Source organism: Myotis lucifugus, unplaced genomic scaffold (assembly GCF_000147115.1).
Source record: "Myotis lucifugus unplaced genomic scaffold, Myoluc2.0 scaffold_19, whole genome shotgun sequence".
NCBI lineage: Eukaryota > Metazoa > Chordata > Mammalia > Chiroptera > Vespertilionidae > Myotis > Myotis lucifugus.
The window spans coordinates 1953156-1972602 of NW_005871067.1; the positions used below are offsets into that span (position 1 = coordinate 1953156).

Genomic DNA, 19447 nt, shown 5'->3' on the forward strand with positions numbered 1-19447 from the left:
AGTTTGTTGGGGTGACACTGATTAACAAAGTTCTACAGGTTTCACATGCATAATTCTACAACACATCATCTATATATCGTATTGTGTGTTCAAGTCAAGGCTCCATCCATCACTATTTATCCCCCGTTTACTCTCCTCCAGTTCCCCCCGCCTGAGGCACTTTTTTTCAGTGTGTATTTTTGACTTTCTGGTACGCCCTGGGGCAATTCCCTGTCTCCTATTTCAGTTTTTCTTATTATTTTTTAAATATATTTTTATTTATTTTTAGAGAAAGAGGTAGGGAGAGGGAGAGAAAGAAAGAAACATTAATAATGAGATAGAATCATCAGTTGGCTGCCTCCTGCATGCTCTGTACTGGGAATCAAGCCCACAACCTGGGCATGTGCCCCGACCGGGAATTGAACTGGTGACTTCTTGATTCATGGGTCAACGCTCAACCACTAAGCCATACCAGCTGGGCAGTTTTTCTTATTTTTAAATTAGTATGTTGTATGGTAAAGGAAATCACGTTATTAGTCTTATTGCCTTTCGATATCTTTTCAATATTTAAAAGTTGGCAGATAGCAGACATAACATGGTATGACTGGTAACTTTCCATTTTGGGGGCAGCTTCATTATGAAAGAACCCATCAGCACACTAATAAACATATGTCATTAAAGGTCCTGTGAACTTATTTTATGTGAATAACAAATATAGGACTGCTCTGTGCGAGAAGGCACAAATAAAAATACTAATAAATATTTCACGCTTGCATTTTATCTTCCTATAAAGTAAAGTTTTTAAAGAGTGGACTCAAATAAAAGGCCTTTCTGTTCTTTCTCATTCTACTAGATCCTGGAAAAAGGAAAAAAGGAATTGTTTTTATTTAAATTGGGTTGACAATGAACAAGATCACAACTCTGTTTGGAATATGAGCACACTTGTGAAATTGTCCTTGATATGGCATCAGATAGGTGGCATTTAAGGGGACTGTCTGTTTACAGTCCATGTGTGTCTCCTCATCTCCTATTCCCCGGGTCAGTGAGATGAGCTGGAGTTTGACACAGCCATGTACGTGTGAGGCCCAGGGTCATGGGTGGGCACTAGGCTTTCTAATAGAAAGATAATTTATGGTGAGTTTTAAGCTTGCAGTTTCCCTTTTTGTAGTTCTCCTCATACAGTCACATTTTGCTGTATAATCTTAAAGAGCTTTTTTCTCTTGTCTGATCATATTGTGTCTTCTGACTTGTAAGGCAGGGAGAGCGCCTCCGCATTGTTGCGTTGCCAGCCGCTTGTTCACTTACGTTAGTTAAACTGCTCTGAACTGAGCCCAGCTGAGTGTGGAATCACCATTTTTGCATCAGTGATTGTCCAAGCTTTGTCCTTTTTCCCTTCCTACTAGACTGATCCGTTGAACTCTTTCTCCTTCAGGAAGATCTTTGCAAAGGGAGCTTCATTCACACTTGTTTGATACATCAAACTTTTATTTGGTGAGGCCCTGTATTCGGCTGTGGGAATATATAGATAAATTTTAGACAGTTTTGCCTTCAAGAGTGTTGTTACTTATTGGGAATGAAGTTGTGAACCATATTTGTCCCTTAAACCTTATCGCTACTGGGTTATTCATTATAGGAGATGATCCATTACCACCCTAGGACCAGAAAGGAAACCAGAAACCAATCAGTATATTTAAAGGGGGAATTTATTTCAGGAACTTGGTACAAAGTGTTGGAAAAGGGTGCAGTGGCCTTACCTAGAGGTGGTAACCAGAGAAAGCTATTATTCCTCCTATGGCTGGAGGAGCAAAGCAAATGCCATTTTGTGGAACCCATTTGTGTGGGCTACTATGGCTGCCGCTGTCGGTCACAATGCTGCATGTGAGCCAGTCCTAGGACTTGCTCCTTGCTACTGAATGAAACTGCTGCCAACCTTCTGCTGGAGCCCCAGAGACTGCCAGTGCAGAGGCCTTCCCCAGGGTGGTGCCCTATTTGTAAGCCAGGATGGGTGGTGAGGGAGTCTGGAAAGGCAGGAGTGGACATGAGTCCCAACGCATCAGGTCAAGTACCATCAGAGCACTGTTTGAGGCTAATTAGTCTTCCTCCCTCTGTTTTCTTTTTTCTCTTTCTCAAAATCATGTTATGGAAGCTTCTGTAGACTTAGATTTGATCTCATTGTCGGTCATTACCTGTATGAGTGAGGTACCTACTTTTTCTGGGCCCATCTACCTGCTGCGAGTGTAGATTTTGTTATTGATCTCACTGAGATTTTGGAATTAAAGAATGATGCCAGTCTCCAATGGCATATAGAAAAAGGACATGGCATGATATTAGCAAGAAATATATAAAGAAATAATACTACCTATTAGATAAATAAGTGGTTTTCCTTTCATAGAAAGCACAAAAGCCATTTACCCCAGAATTTATATTAAATATACAATACTGCCGATGTGACATTTTTTTTTATCAGAAATGTGGCCTTGGAATGATATTTCTTTATTCAGATTAATGGTTTCAAGGGGCAGCTGTAACCCTTATGTCTGCTCTGATTTCCTGCTAGAATGGTCTTCAGCAGAGAAGCCATCAGGAGACTTCTTGCCAGTAAGTGTCGTTGCTACAGCAATGATGCTCCTGATGACATGGTCCTGGGGATGTGTTTCGGCAGCCTGGGAATCCCTGTGACACACAGCCCTCTCTTCCACCAGGTGAGGAAATGTTTTTTATTTCTACCTCAGAAGGATTTCTTCTCACTGAAAGATTCTCCTCCTTGCCTTTCACATATTTTTCTGGAAACAGTCTTAAGAACCACATGGACAGGCTCTATAGGCATTCTTATTGACCACTTTGTCCAGGGGTTGATGCTGTACCATGGGCAGCAGGAAGATGGAAGGCAGAACAATCTAGAAAATGAAATGGAATTTGACCAGGACCCTTGGCTGTAACAACAGGGAAAATTTGTTCTCTTTCCCCTTTATGTTATTTTTATTTTTTTGAGTTAAAGAGTTGATGGCATTTAAGAATTATTAGAAATATACAGGATTGACCAAATATTGTCTTGCAGGCCATCAAATGTATGTAATTTTATACTGTCCTCCATTTTTATGCTGTCCATTGGCTACCTTTTTATTGGGTTTACCCCCTTTGGTTGCTATTAAACTGAGTGGCTAAACTTTATAAATCTCAATAAGCATATATTCTGGGGGTCATAGAAGAGACAAGATGATGTTTACCAGGGGTGGTTGGTGCTAGTAGCTTCACCATACTGCAGTTTGGGGTTGGAGAAGGCAATTTTTCTGCATTATTTTTAGTAAGCTTTTTAAGAATTATGTCAGTGGATGTTCTGATATTGTAAGACTAATAGCAGATATACTTTCTCTAAAAATAAGCATAGCCCACAGCCATTCAGTGCTCTTCTTCAGTGCAAAGCTTCTTGAAATTTGAAATGTAGAAATGCATGTGTATCTTCAGTGCTCTCCTTATATTGAAAACTTGGTCTTTATGATTTAGTAGCCAGCAGCAGATGCTATCATAGCAATATAGAAAATTGAGCGTGACAGAAATAGCATTATAAAAAGTAATGTGAGCAAGGTAAAGAAGGTGTTTGCATCAAAAAGGCAGACTCCATTTCCACATTTTTGTGAACCACAAGGAAGGATAAAAAAATAGACCTTAAATAATAAGAAATGCATGAGAAACCTCCTTCATAGTACCAGTAAGAAGATACTTATCCATCTTTTATAACTTTGAATGGTCTTACCCATTTCAGTCTATGTCTTGTGTTATATTGACTTAGAAAAGCAAATTATTCTCTCTGGCTTTCTCTCTTGCTCTATCTCATGTTTCTATCATAGAAAAGGAAGGGTGATTAAAACTTTTGGTGTGTAAGGGAAATATATTATCTTTGTTAATATGTCTTGGATTTTTATGACAACCTTTTTTACTTAGGGAAAGAATACATGAGTAAATAACATGATAAGGAGAAAAGAAAGATGGAAATTTTCCTTGAGTGAAAGTTCTTTGAAGATAATTTTTAAAAATTGTTGTTCCCTACATCGTAAAACTCTTGATTTCTGTAGTCCACATAATAAATTTTAAGCCTTTCCAAAATCATAAAATGTACTTAAACCCTGACCTCCCAACAGGTACTGTGATACCTTTTTGTTCTTAAGCTCTTTTAGAGAATTTGCTGTGTTTTGAATTTACTTTCCTTTTGTAAGGTGTGAACACTGATCCAAAAACTATATTTGTTCATATTGAAAAATGGATATGAGGCAAAAAGAGAAAAGCTAGGATTCCTGATGAGTTAGAGATGCAGTGGGCATTTGGAAGCAGTCCCAGATGCAAAGTTGCCTGGGCCACTCTCCTCTTTTTAGCCAGGGAAGGTTATGGTAAAATTATAGGTTTAGAAGGGAGCTTTAAGAAATGTGTAGCCTAGTAATCCCTTTGTTACAAAGAAAGTTCCCAGAGCATATGGTTTTCTGTTCTTCCAAAATGATATGCTACTGATGGGTATAGCAACATGCAATGGCCAGTGAACCGTCTGCATAAAATTGTCAGAAAAACCATTTCCAGATTCTGAAAATCAACCAGAAGCATTTACTGCTGAAAAACTGCTATAGTTTTGGGTAAGAACAACAGTGTCTGAGGTCTTCTGAGCCCTTTCTGCCAGAAGTCCCCCCAGTTTTACTGGTTGGGCCTGGATGGAGACAACACCAGTTTTGCTCTCAGAGTCAGTAAACTTGATTTGGGGAGGGAGAGATGAAACTAAAATTGTTAACCAAAATTGTCAAGTTTGATAGGAAACAAACAAGAAAAATGTGCACCTCTTACTGGCCTGAATTTGCAATCTAGGATACAGTGAAAGATGTACTAGTCAAAAATGTAACAATACCCAATACCCTGGAAATGAGAGAGCAAGAGTATGAATAGGAAAGCTCTACACAATTCTTGGCCTGCTAAGGAACTATGTGTACACACATAGGACCGTGGATGAGCCTAGTAGAAAGTAAAAGCCAAAACATGTTTGGAAACCCACTGAAGCTTTGAATGTACTTTCCAACCCACACATTGGTAAGAACCTGATGGACTCAAGGTGTTTGAGTACAATCCCTGCCAATATCTTAAATTGACTACCAAGCTATTCAAGCACAAGGATAACTTCTAGCAAGCCACATAAAAATAAGAACTAAACTTGAATGGAGATACCAGCAGCCACACACTGCAGGAAAAAAGATTCCACAGTGTAAGTCCAGGCAAGCTACTTAAAAAAAAAAAGTAGTAATGGTAAACAGATTTATGAGTTGCTCTACTACATTATCTAAAATAATCAGTTTAAAAAATTATCATGAGACAAGCAAAGAGACATACTCAGGGGAAAATGTAATCAATAAACCTGACTTTGAGTGGGATCAGATGGTGGAATTGATAGACAAAGACTTCAAAGGAGTTAATAACACTGTAGGCACATAATTAAAGGAAACAGTGTTCATATAATTAAAGGCAAATATGACAATGACAACAAATAGCATATCTTAATAGAAAAATAGAAACTATGATAAAGAACCAAGTAAAAATTCTATAGTTGTAACACCTATTAACTAAAATGAGACATTATGTAGATGGACTTAACAGTAAATTTGAGATGGCAGAAAAAACAATTAGTGAATTTGAAGGCAAACAATAGAAGTGACTTAATCCAAAGACAAGAGAGAGAAAAGACTGAAGAAAAATGAACAGAGCCTCCTTAGAGACATGAGTAAACCATAGAATATATCCACATACATTTAATGAGAGTACTAAAAAAAAGAGGGGAGAATTGGCCAAAAAATATTTTTTTAAGAAATAAGAGTTGAAACCTACCAAATGTGATGTAAACATTAATCTATAGACCTAAGGATCTCAATAAAACTCAAGTAGGATAATTATAAAAAGAATCACAAACTGTTGAAAGACAATGAAGAGTGAAAAATCTTAAAAATATCAGAAAGCCTAATGAAAAGGGAAACAAAAAATAAGATTACTTGCTGATTTATTTTTCATTAGAAATAATAAAAGCCTAAAGGCTGAAAGAAAAAAAAAGAACTAATCAACCAATGATTCTATATCCAGTAAAACTTTCCTTCCAAAATGGAAGTGTAATAAAGACATTCCCAGATAAACAAAAAGTGAGAGAATCCTTTGCTAGTAGACATTCCCTGCAAGAAAAACTAAAGGAAATTCTTTGGGCTGAAAGGATATAATTCCATATGGTAATTGGAAGATATCAGAAGGAGTGAGTAATACTGGAAAAGGTTAACATGAGGGAAAATATAAAAGACTGTGCATTTGTTTGTATGCATGTATACATATGTGTATATATATGTGCATATAAATATAATTAAGAGAAGAAAAATGTGTGTATGTGTAAATACACATTTATGGTTTGGAAGACTCAATATTGCTATGATGGAAATTTTCACTGTTTATAAATTCATTAAAAATGTTTATTAATTTCTTATATTTTTAAAATTTTCTTTATTATATTCTAAATGTGTACATGAAATATTCTACATCAGAGAGATTTTTAAATTAAATTCCTCACAGTAAATAATAAGCACACCTTGACCCTCCTCCCCCACCACCCTTTGACCTGGCTTTTTCCTCCAGGGCAATATTGATGAGAGCCGGGTCAATTGTCCTATATAAGTAGCCAGATACCCATAGGCAAGGGATAAGAAAAAATCATAAAGGTGAGGGAGGCTGCTGTCCCTTTCCCCTTTTGGTAGACAAAATATATATATCTTCAGGGACCATATTCCTTTTTAAAATGTAATTTTATCCCTAGGGTGATAGTGTTCAGGTCTTCCTGGCACCTTGGGGCTTAACCTAGGGACTAATGCAAGGATGTAACCATTGGACTTCTCCAAAAGATAAGGAAAGTTTTACTGTCATTTTGGGCCAGAGAAATTAGATAGACAAATAGCTACAAATCTGATTCTCATGGGATATGAGATGTTTCTAGTGGGCAGCTTTAAAGCTTTCCTTTTTTTTTCTTTTTTTACATGAAAACAAATTCAGGGAAATTTTCTTTCCCCACACTCCCCAAATTGATCTAAAGATTCAGTGAAATCCATATCAAAGTCATAGCAGGCTTCTTTATAAAAATTGACAATCTGATTCTCAAATGTATATGGAAATATAAAACATTTTAAAAAGGAGATGAAAATTGGAGGATTTATACTTACAGGTTTCAAAACTTATAAATCTACAATAATCAAGACAATATGAGGTTATTATAAAGATAAACAATGGAACTGGATAGAGATTCTAGAAATAAACCCTCCCGTTTATGGTAAAGGTGCTAAGGCAACCAGTGGGGAATGGAACAAATGGTGCTAGAACAATTATATATATCCACGTAGAACCTTACCTCACACCATACACACAAATTAACTCAAAATGGATCATAGTACAAAATATCAGAGCTAAAGCTATACACTTCTGGAATAAAACATAGGGATAATTATTTGTGACCTTTCTTGAGGCAGATTTCTTATGGCGTTAGAAGCATGATCCATATAAAGAAAAACTCACAAATTGAACTTCATACAATTTTTTAAAACTTTGCTCTTCAACGGATATCATTAAGAAAAAAAAATCCAAGTCATAGAATTGGAGAAATACTTGCAGCTCGTTTATCTGAAAGAGGACCTGTGCCCAGAATATGAAACAATCTTTTACAACTCAATAAGAAAACAAACCATGCAGTTTAAAATGGGCAAACGTTTGAATAGACATTTCACTAAAGAAGATATATGAATGGCTATTAAGTGCATGTAAAGATGCTCAATGTTATCAGTCTTTAGAGAGAAATATAAACTAAAGTCTGTATAAGGCACCACCATACATCTACTAAAATGGCTAAGCAGAACGACAGACCATACCAAATGTTGATGAGGATTTGGAAAACTGGATCTCTCCTCTATTTCTAGTGGGAATATAAAAGACAGTCACTTTGGAAACATTCTGGCAATTTCTTAAAAGTTAAACATACACATGGAAGGCAATTTATGACATAGTTCTCAATGGTCCCCTTCTGCTGATGTTCACACCCTTGTGTAATCCCCTCCTCTTGGGTGTGGGTCAGTAGAGTATGGCAAAGATGATGGGATGTCTCTTTTGTAGTTAGGAGATTTCCATCTTCCTTGCAAGCTCTCCCTGTGGCTTTTTTTGGTTTGCAAGGTTTGGTAAAGCAAGCTGCCCAGGGGGCAAGGAAGTGAGGCCCTCAGTCCACTGGCCCACAAGGAACTGAATACAGCCAGGCTGAGGGACCCCACCAAGTGAGCCTGGAAGGGGCTCTTTTCTCAGTTGAGCCTCAGATGAAACCACATAGCCTGGGCTGGCATCTCCTGGAGATTATGAAGCTGAGCTCCCAGCTAAGTGTGTCCAGATTCCTGACCCATGAAAGCTGTGTGATCAGAAATGTTTGTTGTTTGTGTGGTATTTCCACCCAATGCAATATTGCTCAACAGTAAGAGGAATGAACCATTGATATATGCAACTGTGCTAAATGAAGGAAGCCAGGCACAAAATCTATATCTACAATAGAGAAACATGCAAATTGGTGTCACTCCACTATGCCCACCAGCCAATCAGAGCAACTATGCAAATTAACCCAACAAAGATGGTGGTTAATTTGCATATGCAGGTGCGGAGTGAAGACTGAAGGCTCCAGCTGGAGTGAAGACTGAAGACTGAAGAGGCTTGGCTTCTCTGCTGCGGCTGGACCAAAGGCCTGGGTCCTGGGTGCCGGTGGAAAACCGGTGCCAGCAGCCAGGGGACGGAAGGCCTATTGCGCGAATCTTTGTGCAACAGGCTTCTAGTATATATATGTAAAAGCCTAAGCGACCGTCCGACCATTCTACTGGTAGCTGTGATGTGCAATGACCACCAGGGGGCAGACGCTCAACACACAGGCATGGAAACATGGAACAGACTGATGAATCTCAGAGGGGAGTGGGGAAGGAGGAGGGCAGGAAGAGATTAACCAAAGATCTTATATGCATACTAAAGGCCCAGCGCACGGTGCACCAGTGGGGTCCTTCAGCCTAGCCTGCGGGGATTGGACTGAAGCCGGCAGTCCAACATCCCCCGAGGGGTCCCGAATTGCGAGAGGGTGCAGGCCAGGCTGAGGGACCCCACTGGTGCACGGATCTGTGCACCGGGCCTCTAGTTCATACTATATGATTCCACTGATAAGAAAGTTTTAGAAAAGGCAATACTATAGAGAAAAAGCAAATTAGGTTTCCTGGGTCTGCCAGTGGGGACAGGGATTGACTAAAAACACTTGCCAGGGAATTATAGTGTTCTGAAACTGGATTTGTGGTTGGCTAACTGGATATTTACCAAAAATGTTCAAACTACCATAACTGTGTGAATTGTATATATATAAAGTACACCTCAATACAGCTATAACACATGGATATATGTCTAAGGAAATACAGTTTTAATCTCCATTTGTTGTACTATTTTGTGTGCTCTAATCTTTACAGGTAAAAGGTGTTAATTTTGCCCAATTTATGTTCACGTGCTGACCCTGCCCAGTTTGGATTTCCCTTTGGCATTTTGGGCACAGAGATGTGATTTTGAGAGGCTGTTTCCTAATACACGTCTCGATGTTATAGATGCCTCTTTGGATCATTTCACTTTTCTAGTTTTCATGTTCTTTTCTGTGACCTCATTTATCAGATATGATTAGCACCTTCTAATGCTTGTTAGGCCAGCTCTTCCCTTGCATACAGGGCTGCTGAGAAGCAGTTATCACTTTAAATTATATTAATAGAGGGAAAGACAGTAGGTAGCCTCAGACTTTAGAAGTTTGTAGATCCATAAAATTACTTTCTTTTATTAACTTAGAGAAATAAATCGATTGTCAGGTTTGGGTTTTTTTTGGCAAGAAATTAATAAAGAGAAAGATGTTATGCATTTCTTTTCTTTCTGTTAGGCATATCTGTATCTCCCACCTTTCATTTCTAGATGTGAAAAACAAGCAGTGATACAGCTTTTTTTCTTTCTTTGGGTCTGTTGTGGGATTATCTGAGAATTGAATTGGGAGTAAGTTTCTCCTAGGGTTTCCTTCCTGCCAGCAAACTCTCAGACGGCCTTGCTAATAAACATCACACAATATATGAATTCCCTCAGCTAATATTCAAAACATTCCCAACTCAATTAGACCGAAATCCAGTATATTTTTGCTATCTCACTGTATTTTCCTTTTAAATTTCCTTTTTAAATTTTTAACTCTATGAGTGCTTAGAATTTTTAAAGGGAAATACAGTGGCCATACCAAATGTTGACAAGTGTGAAGGTTCTCCCTGTTCATTACTTTGAAGCCTTCCTCACAGGTATTATCGTTTGAGCACTCATATGAGCAGGATATATGTGCCACCACTGCACACAGCCTCCCAGGGAGGCTGGGGAACTAAAGCACAGGTGGTGTGCCAGGCCTGTGCACTGAGGTCCAGCTCAGGCATCCTGGTAGGACACTGGACTAGCAACTGGCACCAGCCCTTGCTCCCATTCCAACATTTGCTAGTCATACTACCCCATGGAAGTCACAACTTCTTTGAGCTCTGGTTTCCTCATCTATAAATTAGAGATGAATCACGATAATCTGATTATCTTGCAAGGTTGTTTCAAGGATTGGATGAAATAAAATTTTAATGAAGGTATTCTGGGAACCTTCACAAGACTTTAAATATTTATGAAAAATTTAAGCTAAATTTAATAAAATATTAGTCTAGAAAAGACTTGTTCTTAAAATGTATCATTTCTAGTTTTACTAAGGTCTAGACCAGTGATGGCGAACCTATGACACGCGTGTCAGAGGTGACATGTGAACTCATTTTTTTTGGTTGATTTTTCTTTTTAAATGGCATTTAAATATATAAAATAAATATCAAAAATATAAGTCTTTGTTTTACTATGGTTTCAAATATCAAAAAATTTCTATATGTGACTCGGCACCAGAGTTAAGTTAGGGTTTTTCAAAATGCTGACACGCCGAGCTCAAAAAGTTCACCATCACTGGTCTAGACTCTTAGTATTTCTAACCCAGTGAGTTATTATATAACACAGATAGGCTGTAGAAATGTATAAACAAGATGAACATTGACAGAAGATGGATGCTGTCTTTAGAGCAAACAAAACAGGATCTGGTATCAGTTTTCTTCCAAACCTTGTAAGCTACTTATTCAGTCTTGTCCATGTAGGCCAGTGGTCGGCAAACTGTGGCTCGCAAGCCACATGCGGCTCTTTGGCCCCTTGAGTGTGGCTCTTCCACAAAATACCACATGCGGGCGCGCATGTACAGTGCGATTGAAACTTCGTGGCCCATGCACAGAAGTCGGTATTTTGTGGAAGAGCCATACTCAAGGGGCCAAAGAGCCACATGTGGCTCGCGAGCCTCAGTTTGCCGACCGCTGATCTAGGCTATATCTGATTCTACTTAAATTTCATTTCTTAAGTTTAGAGAATTTTGAAATGATAATACAAATACTTTTAGGCATTAAAAAGTTTTGGGTTAAGCAGAACGGCCATTTACACTTCTGGAGCCAGATGAGATATTCAGGTAGGAGGTGAGTGGTCACTCAGCCTCACGTTCCCTCCACTAAAAGACACAGGCATTCCTAAGGAGTTGTCAGCAGGAGACAGGCAAAGGGAGCCCTGAGAATGTCCTGCCCCACCTGGTCCGAGTACCTGTAGACAGACCTGGGAAATAATTTTTTCTGCCTTTTTGAGAACCCTAATAGTAACTGAAAGTACCATGCAAAGCCTTCTATATTTATTACCTGTGGTCGAGGAATCTCCCACAGAGGCATAAAGTGATGCATTTGGGACATTAAAGTATCTGGAGACGCAAAGGCTACAAGCCTACAGTGAGAGGAAAAGTTTTAGTGGAACAGATTTTCCTTCTTGCTTTAGATTCCCATAACCAATATCAAATATTGAAGGAATACAATTGTTTCATACATTCACATGCTATCCTGGGGCAAAATTGTTCTCAATGAAGGAGCGAGCATAATTCTCCTTTCTTCCTGCAGGCCCGGCCCGTGGATTACCCTGAGGACTACCTTTCTCATCAGGTTCCCATATCCTTCCATAAACACTGGAACAGTGACCCATTGAAGGTTTATGTCACGTGGTTGGCACCCAGCAAGGAAGACAAAGCGAGACCAGAGACACGAAAAGGCTTTGAAGATGAGTTATAAAGCCTGCGGACCTAGGAGCACAAACAGAAGCCCAGACTTTAGCTTCCGCCTGTGGGCTGTCCGTGTGCTACTTGGCGTATGCCGCAGAAGCTTCCTGACTTTTGGTGGAAATCCTGTATGTGGTATTTTTTGAGGGGGGAGGAAACAGAATCATAAAGTAAACTTTTTTTTCCTGGAAAAATCACTTGCTTTTGCATTCTGCATTGTTGTACTACACAATGATTCCAGTGGTTTTCAAGCTGTGACACAGCAGCTTTATTACTATCACAGGAAAATAAATAGCACCAGAAGTCTCCTTTCTGTTCCTTCTCTTCATTTTAATGAAGGTTTCAGTGGGCATGAGACCAGAGAGATGTGACTGTTTATCATTCTGTATGAGTGCGCGTGTGCGTGTGTGTGTCCGTGCATGCACGTGTAGAGAGAGAGACGGAGAGAGAGGGAGAGAAGGAACATTGATTGACATGGATATTACCGTAGTGTGAACTTGTAACTGTATTGTTGATGGTGAAAATTATTTGTTGGTTACCTGATAGGAATAATGCCATACTAGGGATGATTCATAAAACATCTTAAAGAGTCTAGCTATGAAATTCCCCATAGTCTGTAATCAGGGTTGTTATGTTTTATCTCTTTTTCTGTTTGTGCCTCATAAAAAAAAAGAAGTCTTCTGTGGGGACTTTTCACTTCTTTAGTGGTTCTTCTGTGTCCTGTTTCTCCCTGAAGCACTATCTTTTCTTGCTTGCTTGTAACAGGAAAGTGTGCTGGATGCTGCCAGGAAATTGTGTCCTTGATATTTAAAAACAAAGTTGTCATGTTTTATTTAAGTCAGTGAGCTCTATGTAAGTCTCCGGAATTGAATTAAATTAATTTGTACCTGATGTTTTGCTCTTTTTTTTCTTTAAATGTTACTTAATGACTCTCTCTTGACTCAGAATAGGTAACTCTTCTGAGGTACCATGAAACCCTATTGGAAGGACAGCCGGTTGATTTGCCAATTTTCCTGAGTTCTTAAAGAATAACATTTGAACATAATATTGTGAAACAGCTCTAATTCTCAAATTATATCTTTAATATATAGTAATTTAACACATTTACTATTAATTTGTAAAAAGTATTCTGTCATATGATGTTTTAATTACATAATTCCATTTTCTAAAGATATTTGCAGAAAATTTGACTTTGATACGTCTTAAACTAATTTTTGTATAGCAAAATACTTCTTTTCTTTTTTTAAAATAAAAACTGCTATTTGTTAATTTTGCTTATAAAGCTTGTATAGCCAAGCAGAGGTTTTAAAGCCATACCACCAAAAGTCCCCATGTGTATGTGCTTTTTAACAATATATTTCTCTCGTAGCTTAGATTTCACTCATTTCCAAAATGATACCAGAGTATTTACCATTTTCCAAATCAGCAAATAACTACCTGTGTGTTTTCAGTGTCACCTGAATGCATTACATTTATGTTTTCTTAAAGTGGATTTTGTGGTCTGTCGAAGAAATGGATCAGGAACAGATGATCTGCTGGGTAGAAGCACCCAAGGAATTTATAGATATTGTCAGCTGCTGCTGCTGACTTCAGCATCGTTGTCGTAGCTTGGTTATTGTCATTGCTACCATCATCGTCACCTTCTTGTCAGTTGTAATAATACTCCTGGAGGGCCTGGCTGCCTAGCCCAGTGGAGGACAGTCTTCAGTTCTTTCTGTGTCTGCCTACCAGTTGTCACACTTGGAAAACAGCATATTCACTTGATAGGATCAAACTGGCCTTGGAACACAAAGACATACCTTGCGCTTCCTCTGTTACAATCAGTGCCTTCTCTTGATACCAGAGAACCTCATCTGGTACCTTCAGGCCTTTTGTGAATTATGTTTACTTTTTGGAACTATGTAAGCCTAACCACAAATAAAATGTTTTTGCCTAAGGTTCTGATTTCTCAAATGCGTTTATTAGTTCAACCTAGAACGGGAGCTTAGAAGGAGTTGGGGAAGGGGATTAGAGAACTCAGAGAAAAAAGTTGCAGCTCAGTAAAGACAGTTTTCAGAGAGAAACATTAATAAAAACCTATCCCCTTAAGAGGAAACCATTAGACATTTGAAAATGTGGTGATACAGAGTCTATAAAACAATGATCTGTATTATGTAATGAATTGGAGATGCTGTTTGGGAACTGGTTGCCATATAGTTCATATCTTAGGAACTAAGTTTTTAATCTGAACTTTCCAGGGAAGATATTGTTCTATTCCTACTTCCTTTGCCTTTTTTAGTAGAAATTTACTTCCAAATGGCTATTTTTATCCTAGGGATGTCAACCTCAAGGAGTTGTATGTGGAATAACTGGAATGTTATATTTGCTTTTAAGCTATTTCTTCTGTGGCCAAAGCTAGTTATCTGACTATGCAGGATTCTTTACATCTTACAGATAAGTCAGAAGCCAGACCCAAACACAGCCTCCAGAGACAGACTATAAAACAACAGCACACTAGCCTGCAAGGACACTGCGCACGGGTCTGTAAAGATCAGTGCTCTCTGAATACCCTGATTTACTGAATATCTCTAGTGCTGCCACATCCAAGCTCTTATAATTTTTTATCTATTTTTTCTCAAAAATGTATAATAGACATTTGTAAGAATTTTCTATTGTCGTCCATTCATAATCAGACATGTAATTTCTGTGAACTAAAATGAATAGATTCATTCAGCCACTGTTTAATATTCAACACCCATTATGTGCCAGATATTCCGGGATGGCCCTTGTCTGTGCTGTTCACCACTTTTCCCTGGAATCTGTGAATGCCTGGCACATGCTGGAGACTACTGTTTTATGTTCCCAAGCATTCTGCAAACATGTCAGCTGCAAAATGTGTTTTCCTCCTACCTAGAAAGTGAAGGCTTTGTTTCTGATCTTTCATCAGATGTTTTCACTTTAAAGCAGTGGTTCTCAACCTTCTGGCCCTTTAAATACAGTTCCTCATGTTGTGACCCAACCATAAAATTATTTTCGTTGCTACTTCATAACTGTAATGTTGCTACTGTTATGAATCGTAATGTAAATATCTGATATGCAGGATGGTCTTAGGCAAACCCCTGTGAAAGGGTCGTTCGACCGCCAAAGGGGTTGCGACCAAAAGGCGCTCATTCCTGGAGGAGTAGGGGTAAGTGTAAGGAGAAGGGACAAAAACCAGTAAACAAATTAATGGACAAGATGATTTCTAATAGCGATAAACGAAGACACTAAGAACAGGGTCCTGTGATAGACTTGGGTGTGGGTTGGGGATTACTTCTGATGGACTGGTCAGAGAGGGCCTCTGAGAAGGTGATGATGGAATGAAGGTCCAACCGAATAGAAAGATTCAAGAATGCAAAGGTTACGGAGGAGAGAAAATGGCGGCCGAATAGGCAGGCTTGTCATGCACCTCGGCCCAGGGCCATACTGGAAATGCAACTAAATTGGAGAACATTCTCCTGGAATTACAAACTGAGGTCCAGCTGAGGAGAAGACGTATCAAGGAAGGACAGAAAGCACCTGGAGACATGTAGGAAGGGTGAGGCACGAGAGGAGAGGACCCAGTTCTCAGAGGTGGCAGGCCAGCGGGCCAAGAGAGGGGGGAGCACTGGGCTATGAGAGGGTCTGTTCTCTCAGAAGACAGAGCCCAGGCTGGGCTCCACAGCCCAAAGCACCGGAGTTGTGACCCTGGCCCACTTAACATCCAGCGGCAAACAGTGGCAGGACTGCTGGCTGAGGCAGAGTCTGGAGCCAGCAGACTGACGGTGATCTGAGAGAAAAGCCGCAGTTTTGTCTTTTTGTTTGTTTTTTCTCTAAACCCAGAGCACAGGAGTTTTCATTTGCAACTACTCACCCAAGGGTTTGGTGCAGGGAGGGAGGCATGGACTTTAGGTGTCTGAAGAGAGGCTGGGGTGGGAGACAGGGCAGGTAGATGTGGAAGAGCAGTAGCCAGGAGCCCTGCATTTGGTAGTTAATACGAGTCCAAACCTAACCAGCCATTTTTCCTGAGGAGCTCGCCCCTCCCAGAAGCCTCAGGAGACCTGCATGCCACACCCTGTATTTTGAACTTTTCAGAGGAAACAGGCATAAGCCAAGCTTACAGGTCAGAAGAGTTTAGCGGAGCCCTCTGTGACTGGATTGGAGAAGGGGTTGTCCGCTCCACTATTGTGGGAACCAGACTGATAAAAACTCCAGATTCCCAGCCTACCCCATTGGTCTCTATACAAGGATCTTTGTCCAGCCAAGGGCAGAGTAAGATTTTAGGTCACTCGTGGAAGAGGAGCTCTGGGACAGGAAAACACACCATATTCCCTGAAAACTAAACAGCACCACCTCCGCTTAAAGCCCTTTCAGAAACAGACTTTTGAGCGATTAAGATTGACAGCTGGCCAGCAGGCAAAGGCAGGCAGAGATAGAGCCCCAGGAAATAGGGAGAAGTTAGCCGACCCAGCCCTGAGCCCTGTGCTGCTAACAAACCTCCTTTAGAGGGCGGATTGGCCCCTCCTGCGGGTCACTAGGAACATTAAGCAGGTTGCTGAAAGCCAAGACAGAGCCTGACAGGGTTAGTTTTTAAGTACCTAACAGGAAGCCCAGAACTGGCAGACAGAACGGAAGAGTGGGATCCAAAGCGAGCTCCCATGAGGCAATGAACTCGGCTGAAATAAACACCACTTCATTTTTTTTTCTTTTATCATTTTTGCTCTCCTTTTTCTTCTCGTTTCTCTTTTTTATTTTTTAAATATATTTTATTGACTTTTTACAGAGAGGAAGGGAGAGGGACAGAGAGCTAGAAACATCGATGAGAGAGAAACATCGACCAGCTGCCTCCTGCACATCCCCACTGGGGATGTGCCCGCAACCAACGTACATGCCCTTGACCGGAATCAAACCCGGGACCCTTCAGTCCGCAGGCCGACGCTCTATCCACTGAGCCAAACCGGCTTCGGCTCGTTTCTCTTTATTAGTTTTTGTCTTTCCTTTTTTTCCCTTTTAAATTTATCTTACTTGTCTATTTCTTTATTGGTTTGTTACTATTCTAGTACCTGCTGTTTCATTCATATATCTACTTTTCCCTTCTACTCAATTTTTCTTTCTTTCTTTTTTTTTTACTGCTTAATTTTTTTCTCTCTGTTCTTTCTCTTTTCTTTTTCTCCTGCCTTCTTATCATTTTTTTTTCTTATTTTAGGTCTATCTGCTTTCTCCTCTATTTTCCTTTTCAAATTTTTTCTTGTCTTCATTTCTTTTCTCCCTCCTTTATTCTAAAGTGTTAACCTTCCCCATTCCTCTAGTTCTCATTTTCCTTATTTAAGCTCTGCATCTTCATAGTCTGCTCCTCCTTTTCTTGTTGGTGCATTTTTGTTTGGTTGGTTTATTTTTCCTCCATATTTTTTCTTTCTTTTTTTCTATCATTCTTGATCTCTTTCCTATTTCCTAATTTTTTCTTCTTTGGTGGTTGCTTTTGTTGGTGCTGTAGGGATCTTGTATACGTTCCTGTTTTGTTTCCTCCATACTGTATTTTGTCTTGTATTTTGTTCTGTTTGGCCAGCACCTCCACAACAGTTTCAATGATGTGGTCGAGGGTGGACCACATAGCTACTCTGAGAGGACACTCCATCCACAAATGAGACAATAACAATCAAGACCCAACTACAACAGGAGAACCCAAATAGCTCAAGTTAGGGGCTTTCCTAGAGCATCCAGCTCAGGAGATCTAAGATACTATACCACAGGGTCCCCAAAACACCTACTGTATACAACCATCCCACAAAGACTAGGTGGCATAATAGTTTGATCTAATACATGGAAACAAGTACAAAGGGATAGCAAAAATGGGGAGACAACCCAAAATGAAAGAAAAGTTGAAATTACCAGAAAAGGAACTAAGTGAAATGGAGACAAGTAATTTGTCAGATAAAGAATTCAAAGTAATGGTTATAAGGATGCTTAAACATCTGGCTGAGAATTACAAGCAACTCAATCAGAATTACAAGGAGCTGAATGAGAAATACACCAACATGTATAAGAATCATGAGGAAATGAAGAATGACATAGCTACAATAGAGAACACCCTGGAAGTTTTCAACAGTAGACTAGAAGCTGAGGACTGAATCAGCAAGTTAGAAGACATGGTAGAAAAAAACATCCAATCAGAGCAGCAATGGGGGAAAAAATTAAAAAACAGGAGGAGAGTTTAAGGAAGCTTTAGGGCAACATGAAACAAAACATTCACATAACAGGGGTGCCAGAAGGAGAGAAAGCTGATCAAGGAATAGAAAACTTATTTGAAGAAATAATGACTGAAAACTTCTCTGGCTTTAGGAAGAAAAAGTCACACAAGTTCAGGAAGCACAGAAGTCCCAAATAAGATGAACCCAAAAAGACCTACACCAAGACACATCATAATTAAAATGACAAACATTAAAGACAAGAAAGAATCTTAAAGGATGCAAGAGAGAGACAGAAGGTTACCTACAAGGGAACTCTCATTAGACTATCAACTGATTTATCAATAGCAACATTTCAGGCCAGAAGGGAGTTGCATGAAGTATACAAAGTAATGAAAACCAAGGGACTGAATCCAAGACTACTCTATCCAGCAAGGCTGTCATTCAAAATTGAAGATAACATCAGGAGCTTTGCAGACAAAAAAAAGGCTAAAAGAGTTTAGTACCACCAAACCAGCACTGAAAGAAATGCTAAAGGGACTGGTGTGAGAAGAAGAAATAGAGAGAAAGAGATGAACACAGGCATAAAGAATAAGAGTGGTCATAAATAAGTATCTATCAATAATAACCTAAATTATAAATGCCTTAAATGCTACAATCAAAAGACATACGGGACTTGAATGGATACAAAATAATGACCCAAATATATGCTGTATACAAGAGACCCACCTGACAATGAAAGACTCATATAGACTGAAAGTGAAGGATAGAAAAAAATTTCACAGGCAAAAAACAAAACAAAAAAACAACAACAATAAAAAAAAAACTGATGTAGCAATACCTGACAAAATAGACTTCAAAGTGAAGGCCATAACAAGAGATAATGAAGACCACTTCATAATACTAAAGGGATCAATACAACAAGAGGATATAACTCAGGTAAACATATATGAACCCAAGACAGGAGCATCAAAATATATTTAAAAAATCTTCTGGAGGATATTAAGAGAGAGGTCAACAGTAATACAATCATAGTAGGGGACTTTAACATCCC

At 39.2% G+C, this 19447-nt stretch overlaps 1 protein-coding gene across 1 annotated transcript in view; it reads left to right on the forward strand.

The window, feature by feature from the left end:
* Positions 1–14148, forward strand: part of B3GLCT (beta 3-glucosyltransferase) — a 93410-nt gene extending 79262 nt beyond the window's left edge. The window contains exons 12-13 of the mRNA XM_023751298.1: positions 2537–2681; positions 12057–14148. Coding sequence (XP_023607066.1) covers positions 2537–2681; positions 12057–12224 — 313 coding nt within the window. The 3' untranslated portion in view covers positions 12225–14148. The remainder of the gene's footprint in view (positions 1–2536; positions 2682–12056) is intronic.
* Positions 14149–19447: the final 5299 nt, after the last annotated feature.